This window comes from Cupressus sempervirens, chromosome 2 (genome assembly GCF_028749045.1).
Source record: "Cupressus sempervirens isolate cs-2001-9-10 chromosome 2, ASM2874904v1, whole genome shotgun sequence".
Taxonomy (NCBI): domain Eukaryota; kingdom Viridiplantae; phylum Streptophyta; class Pinopsida; order Cupressales; family Cupressaceae; genus Cupressus; species Cupressus sempervirens.
In genome coordinates, this window is record NC_143119.1 from 339,256,823 (window position 1) to 339,265,437 (window position 8,615).

Here is an 8,615-nt window from a genome sequence, read left to right on the forward strand (position 1 = left end):
CTGATAGCAGTAAGAACCAAATTTGTGTGGCCTCTAACCCAGTGTTGACCATTTCACATAGATTAACCAAGGAAGGAGATGGCAGGAATAATCCCCCTGCTGCTGATTAGGTTCAAAAACTCCCCATAAAATTTTTTCAAGAGATTGGTGAGGAGTTTGATTTTGAGATCATTCCGGCCGCCCCTGTTCCTTCCTGCTCTCAAATTGGTCCTTCCATGAATATGGATTCCTTTGTGGAGGCTGAGGAGGATTTGAGTTATGGCATTTCTTCTGCCAGGAGGAGAGGTAGACCACTTGGCTCTAAAAATAAACCGCTAGTTGCTAAACAGGGGGAGACCTCCAACAGCTTCTTAGCCTTAACTGAACATGAGTTTTTGGCGGATTCTTCTCTTAACACTGTTTTCCAATGAATTGCCTTTCTTGGAATGTTAGGGATTTAGAGTCCCCCGATAGGAAAATTGTTATTAAGCATTTCTTGAATTCTCTGCATTCTCTAGATTTTTATATGATGCAGGAAATTAAGGCTGTGGGATTCACTTTGGATTCCAATCTTAACTATATTTGGAAAGATGCTATTAAACTTTACACTAATCATGTGAGAGGTAGAGGCGGAATTGACTTGCTTATTAACAATAAATGGGAGAAGTGCATTACCAATAGTGGTTGTTCTCCCTATCATAGGGTTGTTTGGGTTACTTTGCATCATGATAACAATACCTTCAAAGTATGTGCTATTTATGCCTCTAATGACCCTAAAGAAAGGATTGAGCTCTGGAAATGGATTACTGATCTTCCTGACATCCCTTGGTTGTTCAGCGGTGACTTCAACATGGTTGAGTCCCATATGGACAAGTCGAGAGGTAATCCTTTTCATTGGAAGGACAATGAACGATCATTCTGGAATAAGCTATTAAGCTCTAAATGTCTTTTTGATCCTATTGCTAGAAGCAAGGATGTTAATCCTGGTCTTTGGCACACTTGGTGCAATTTTCAACAGGGCAATGCTAGGATATACTCCAGGCTTGACCGGTTTTATGCTAACAAGATTTTCTTTTCTTTTCATCCTGATAGTGTTGGCAATATTGTTCATGTCATTGCTACTACTTTATCCAACCATCATCCTATTCTGACTAAGGTCAACTTCATTAGTAGTCCTATTTAGCATAAGCCTAAAAGCAATAAGTTCATTCTTAATTCCAGCCTCCTTTTGGATGAGGATGTCCTTGCTATTGTTCAAATTATTAGAGGTTTAAATAATATCAATCTCCAGCACTTATCCCATACTGATAGATGGAATACTAACCTCTCGACATGGAGGACCTTTCTACAAACTATTGGGCATAAAAAAGCTAAGGACTATAGGTTTGTCGAAAAGTAGCTTTCTACTGATTTGTAAGTTGCTAAGGAGAGCATCCAATGTAACTCCTCTAGCATGGTGCTTCTGTCCAGGGTTATGGCTGCCAAGGAGGCTCTTAGAAAACATCAACAGTTTAAAATTCGGGGAGCCAGGCTCAGGTCTAGATCCCACTGGCTCCAATATGGGGATAGAGGCTTGAAATTCTTTTTTAACCTACTTAAGCATAAGCGCATCAAAGAGTCTATTGATAGACTTTCTATTGATAACCAGGACATTTCAGATCCTAAGACTATTACTCAGGCCTTTGCTAACTACTATGAGCCTCTCTTTGCTTCAAAGGACTCTCCTGAGGCGGAGCTGACTAGAACTAGATGTGAGAATCTTATCCCTAAGATATTAGGTCCAGATGATATTGCTGGTCTTGCTAAGAATATTTCTGTGGAGGAGATTGCAAGTGCTATAAAGGCTCTCAATAATGAGAAAGCCTCGGGCCCTGATGGCTTCTCGATTGAATTCTATAAGGCCAACATTGGTTTGATATGCAATGACCTATTTGACCTTTATTCTGAGGCCTTTACCAATGGTACCTTGGGGCAAGATATTAACAGAGGGATTATTAAGCTTCTCCCCAAAGAGGGGGATAAGACTTTTATTAGGAATTGGAGGCCTATTACCCTTTTGAATGTCTCATACAAAATTTTGGCTAAAGTTATGGCTCTTAGATTGGTCAATCTCCTTCCTAAATTTGTTAACTCTACCCAAATTGGGTTCATTAAGGGTAGATATATCCTTGAGAATCTCATAACTAGCTGGGAGGCTATGGACTGGTCTAGATATTCTCATCAGAACTCTGCCATGCTTTTCTTGGATTTTGACAAGGCTTATGACAGGGTTGAATGGAAGTTTATTCTTATGATGTTGGAAGCTTTTGGTTTTCCTCCTTTCTTTAGAAATATTGTGGCTATGCTTCTTAAAGACGCCTCTGCTCAGGTTGAGGTCAATGGTATGCTCTTTGCTCCCTTCTCTCTTGGGAGATCCATCAGGCAAGGGTGCCCTCTGGCTCCTGCTCTCTTTTTTATTGCTTCAGAGGCTATGTATTATATCCTTAGAGATAACTCCATATCTCAGGAAGTTAGATGCATTTATTTTCCCAATAATGAGGAGCTCATCAATTGTCAATTTGTGGATGATACTGCTTTATTCTTAGAGCTCTCATAGATTAACTTTAAGAACATGCAAGAGAAGCTCAATCTATTTTGTTTTATATCTGGTGCTAAGATATCCCAAACCAAATCTATTTGTTTGGGATGGGATGAGCAGCCCCCAGACTAGTTTCTTCATTATAATTTTCAATGGGGAGGACCTAACAGGATAACTAGGTATCTTGGTATACCTTTCTCTGTTGAGCCCGACCTGAAAGACATGTGGTCGTGGGTCAGAGAGAAGATTGTCAATAAGTTGAATAAATGGCATAACAGGGCGCTTTCCTTGGCTCGCAGAATTCAGGTGTGCCAGAAAATTTTGTCTTCGTACACCATATACTATTCTTCTGCTTGGTGTTTTAATAATTATTAGATTGCTAAAATTTAGATGGCCATCAGACAATTTCTTTGGTCTGATGGCAAGGGAAATGGTAAGATTCACTCTGTTAAGTGGGCCTGGTGCCATACTGACAAAACCCTTGGGGGACTTGGGCTTAAGGATTTAAAAAATCAAGGTATAGCCTTGTCTGCCAAATGGATTTTTCAAGCCATGGAGGGTGATGCTCCTTGGAAAGTGCTAGTTAGAAGTAATATTGAGAGGGGTGTTCTGAGGAAAGCTAAATCTTGGACTAGCCTCCCCTTTTGTGATCTCATTCTTGGTAACTTCAGTGTTTTGGTTCAAGGCTCTGCGGTCTTTAAATCTATTTGGAAGGCCTGGGACCATGTTAGAACATTTATCACTGACAAGGAGTTTCACTCTAATGTTCAAATCCATGGCAAAAGATCCATTTGGTGGAATCTTCACCTAAATGGTAAACCTTTGGCCCTTACCCAAGGGTGCTCTGCCAGATTATGGGCCAAGAATGGCATAAAAAATTTTATGGACTTATTTGATTGTGATAGAATTATGACATGGGAGGAGCTGAAGGTTAAATTTGACATCCCTGACTCTCATAAAAGAACCTATAACATGATTGTGCAAGCTATTATTGGTATTCCTACTGTTTGTCGTGCTGATTCTCACAGGTACCTTAAGTGTAAATGGCCTGATGGTATCATTACTACTCTTCTTAAGGCCAAGAATATTTATAAAATCATTGAGAATAATACTGATATTTTAGATCATATCAATGCTGTTTGGTATTCCTCTTTTGATGCTAATGTTTTAAAGAAGTATTTTGATATCTTATGGAAGAACCCTGTGGAACCCAAGATTAGATGCTTTAAATGGTTACTTCTGTTAGATAAGTTGCCTATGAAAAAAGATTTTGCGAATTCTGATACTTGTAATTTATGTAAAGTCCCTGAAACTAGTAGACACATATTTCTTGATTGTACTTTTGCTAAGGAGATATGGAACATGTTTGCCATTATTTATCCTATTAATGTCAATGTTTTTGATATTATTTCTGGTTATATTAATGGTCTTCCTAAAGACACCAATTTTTTTGGAATATTTTGTCGTCTAACATTCTTTGGTAGCTCTGGAAGTGCAGGAACGAGGAAAGGTATCAAGGTAAGCATAGGGATCTTACTGAGTTTTTTCCAAAACTCACTTATTTTAAAATATCCTTGCAGGTGTAGGCTACTATGGTGATTGATCGGGATAAGATGCGGAGGTTCCTCCGTGATGGGCATGCTACCTTTTACTAATATGAGCTCAAACATGGATACTAGTGGCGAAGAACGTTGAATGACTTTCATATCCCTGACGCTCATAAAAGAACCTATAACATGATTGTGCAAGCTATTATTGGTATTCCTACTATTTGTCATGCTGATTCTCATAGGTACCTTAAGTGTAAATGGCCTGATGGTATCATTACTACTCTTCTTAAGGCCAAGAATATTTATAAAATCATTGAGAATAATACTGATATTTTAGATCATATCAATGTTGTTTGGTATTCCTCTTTTGATGCTGATGTTTTAAAGAATTATTTTGATATCTTATGGAAGAACCCTGTGGAACCCAAGATTAGATGCTTTAAATGGTTACTTCTGTTAGATAAGCTGCCTATGAAAAAAGATTTTGCGAATTCTGATACTTGTAATTTATGTAAAGTCCCTGAAACTAGTAGACACATATTTCTTGACTGTACTTTTGCTAAGGAGATATGGAACATGTTTGCCATTGTTTATCCTATTAATGTCAATGTTTTTGATATTATTTCTAGTTATATTAATGGTCTTCCTAAAGACACCAATCTTTTTTGGAATATTTTGTCGTCTAATATTCTTTGGCAGCTCTGGAAGTGCAGGAACAAGGAAAGGTATCAAGGTAAGCATAGGGATTTTACTAAGTTTTTTCCAAAACTCACTTATTTTAAAATATCCTTGCAGGTGCAGGCTACTATGGTGATTGAGCGGGATAAAATGCGGAGGTTCCTCTGTGATGGGCATGCTACCTTTTACTACTATGAGCTCAAACATGGATACCAGTGGCGAAGAACGTTGGATGACTTTCATATCTTTGAGCTTGTGTGTAACCGGCTGAACAAAGAAGTCAGAGAAAAGGGGAATGCCAGGAAAGAGGAGCTTGCTATGCTGATGCAGATACAAGAGCACAAAAGTATTGTTTGGATGGAAGGTCCATTAGGTTGGACACCCTGGGTCGACATTCACCATGATGTTCTCAGTTAGATAGTTCTATCCTATCTTTCTTTTTTGCTGTACAGCTATTTCGGCTCCTCCGTTGTGAGGCTTGGCCTCTTTGTATGCTCTCGTGATGTAACTCTGGTGACCTTTGATCTTTTTTGATTCTCTTATATCTAATAAAAAAAAAAACAAGAACTATAAACAATTAAATCTCATAGAACAATAAATTAAAAAAATTAAAAACTAATATACCATTAAAGAACTTAAGAAATATTACTTTTTACTATAAGTCCCCTCCCCTAGTGCCCCCCCTATTGCATGTCCTATGATAACAGGAATTAATTAATAAAACAAAGGAAATTTGAAAAGGCAAGACAATAAAAAAATAAAATAAGGCTTATTTTGATAGGATGGCCGGTCGACGACCGGCAGAAGAGGTCACCAGATCACGTGTCCTGTCCAACCGTTTCGCTCTATTCACGTATCGAGATTGACAACCTAACATTTATAATGATTTTTAACGTGCCCCCCAGTACAAATATGCTTCGGACCGGCTTTAAAAAATGAATCATATGCTCAACGTGACTATTTGAAGGCGACATATAATCAAAAACTAGCAAAAGCGAACGTGTAAAGTTAGGTTCAACATTTTTGCCCAAACTTGTCAGATTATTATTTAGTTCTTCTCCTTGTCCCAAAATCTGTGTACCAAAATGGCCAAATGTCTGAGATGTGCTCTTCCAAATCGATATTGTGAAAATGTAAACAATGTTTCAGATCATCATTCTGGTTTAGTGGTCCGCTGGGGCAGAAGAAAAAGTTCTACGGCTTCTGCCAAGCCTCTTTCCGCTAAAAAGTACAATTTTGATCAGATTAAGGTTAGATTGCAGTTTTTTTTTTCAAATGCATACATAGATATTCACAGTTTGTAATGTTATTGTGTATAGTTTTTCTTTCTGATCATTCATAGATTAACTAAATTTATCATTGAAATAATTAACTCATTATTCAATTGGTATCATGAAAATTTTAGTTTTTGTGTTCTTTCCTACCAATCTTGTGTGAGTGAAAGGTTTTCTTTGTGGGTTTTCAAACCTGCGAGACAGCCCAGCGAAGCACAAAGTCTTTTTGGTGGGTTATTTTAATAGTGGGTGATGGTATTAATTGATTGCAGATGATTGAGAATAATCCTCAAGGAATTGTGTGTTACAGAAATGAGAATGGTGAAGTGATTTGTGAAGGTTATGATGAGGGCCCCTGTTTTCACCCACTTCCTTCCTGGGAACAAGATCAGCATTTCAGGTGATTTCCTTTCTAAATTTCTCTCTTTTGGGGGAATTCAATTATGTTGTGACCAGCATTACATCTGATTTTTTTCAGAATTCTCTCTTTTGGAGGTCTTCAATTTTAAGAGCAATGGGTAGAAGCTCATCTGCAAAGATCATAACTTTATCATATAAAACAGTACAGGTTGTCAAAGATTAAGTCTTTTTGAAAAGAGAAGATGATTATTTCTTAAAATTGAAGTATCAAATCATCATGTTAGTCAGAAAATGAATTGCAGATCATATTAAAGATCAATTTTTTTCGTTTTAGCACTAGAAATTGTTTATCTTATTTTCCGAGGCTCTGATGGGTTTCAGCTAGTTAGACAAAGTTTTATTTCTGTTTTCAAGTTTGGGTTTTTCATCCCTAATTTAGAAAACAAAACCTCACACTATGCAAGGTATTCTTTCCAAAAAAAATATGGTAACTGTAAGTAAATGTAATAAACAGTTTTTGCATATAATTGTGGAGTAGATTTTTGCATCGACATTTCAGATTGTATTCCATGATCCATCATCATGAAGAAAAAAAAAATGCAAGAAGTTTGAAACGTTATAATTTATAAGTTATACAGAATAATAAGTAAATTTCTTCTCATGAACATATTGTTTATAAGTTTTTTGAATTAAAAGCAGTCAAAACTAGGGTTAACAATCAAAGTGGTCAACAACGAATAGATAACCATTAACCAAAACTACCCTCTATCACTTAATAAAACAAAAACAAGGTTCGGGACTATAATTAGAAAAGTATCAGTAGGCCTAACATACATACTGCCTAACATATTGTTTATAAGTTATACATTGAAGGTTACGGAACTCCTTTAAAGTTACATGTGTGGTATAAATTGAAGGAGAAAAGCTACAAATTTCCATCAAATTTTTAAATCTTGGTCTCTTCATGCACGTGCTTTCAAATATGAATCAATAAATTTTACTCAAAAATTTCACAATTGAATTGTGATTTCATAAATGAAAACATTGATTATACTTATAAATAATTAGAATTCTATTTACAATCTCTCACAATATGCATTAAAATGTGAGGTTTGAAAGAGAGACTCATCAATTTTTTTGTGCTTCTTATCAAATTTTGATAGGAGGGATGCAAAACTGTATAGTATCCTCAAAGGAATCAGACCTTATCTTGTTGAAGCCATTGATTACAAAAGAATGGATGAAAGGTCTACAAGAGTTTGTGTGGAAGAACAAGGCCAGAATTGACAGTGAAATAATAATGAGGGGATAGGAGATTCCAAAGTTTCATTGCTCAATGAATACTATGATCATGAATGTACACTGTGCAATCGGCACGTCAGAGTTCTATTGTTTTCTTTCTTTCTCTGTGTATAATGATTGAGAGGAAGCAAAGTCCTCCAGGTGTCCAATCTGAGATTCCAAGAGATAAACTCTGCCCAACTCATGAGGTAAGCAGATTGATTTTCTAATCGAAAATCACATCATGTTCTTGTTTATATTTATATGTATGGCTTTATGTGCTCTCAGTTGTAATTATTGTTGAAAATAATTCCAAATAATGATCAAGCCTGATTAGATGGAGAGCTGACATGCTAATCGACATCTATATTCAATTGATTATGACGTACAATTTCATTTTGAAATGTATATATCAGTTCAACAAATGTGTATATTCAATAGCGTCCAAATTCATTCTTAAATCTCTTAAGTATTAAAATTTATGAATTAACAAAATGGGAGAAGGCTTCCAAAGTCTATCTTCTAAATAGTATATCAGATTTGGTTGATGCATTTAATTGAATACATATTCTCTATTTTCTAATTAATATACTATTTAGTACATTAAAAATATAAGTTGTATATTTAAGGTCTATTTATATCTTCTTAATGGTATATCAGATTATGAAAAAAATAATTAGTTGTCTTTATGGTTTAACTTTCGTCTTATGGGTATTAATAATGAAATGGATACATGACCCTATTGAACAAATAATGGGTATTAATTATAAAATCAATACATTGTGCATAGTTAGATGCAAGATTCTTAATAATTTTTACAAAATATTTTTCTATGATTTGATTGGATGAATCATTTTAATTCTTAGCTTCTAAAACAACGTCTAAAACATGATACTTTGATACTTTTAAGATTTT

General features: G+C 35.7%; 1 protein-coding gene across 1 annotated transcript; it reads left to right on the forward strand.

The window, feature by feature from the left end:
• The first annotated feature begins 5,691 nt into the window (after positions 1-5,691).
• On the forward strand, positions 5,692-8,125 carry LOC149572514 (LL-diaminopimelate aminotransferase). The gene is made up of 3 exons (XM_089813638.1): positions 5,692-6,035; positions 6,332-6,459; positions 7,583-8,125. Exons 1-3 carry the CDS (start codon positions 5,871-5,873, stop codon positions 7,704-7,706), a joined length of 417 nt encoding a protein of 138 aa, XP_089669764.1. The 5' UTR covers positions 5,692-5,870; the 3' UTR covers positions 7,707-8,125.
• Positions 8,126-8,615: the final 490 nt, after the last annotated feature.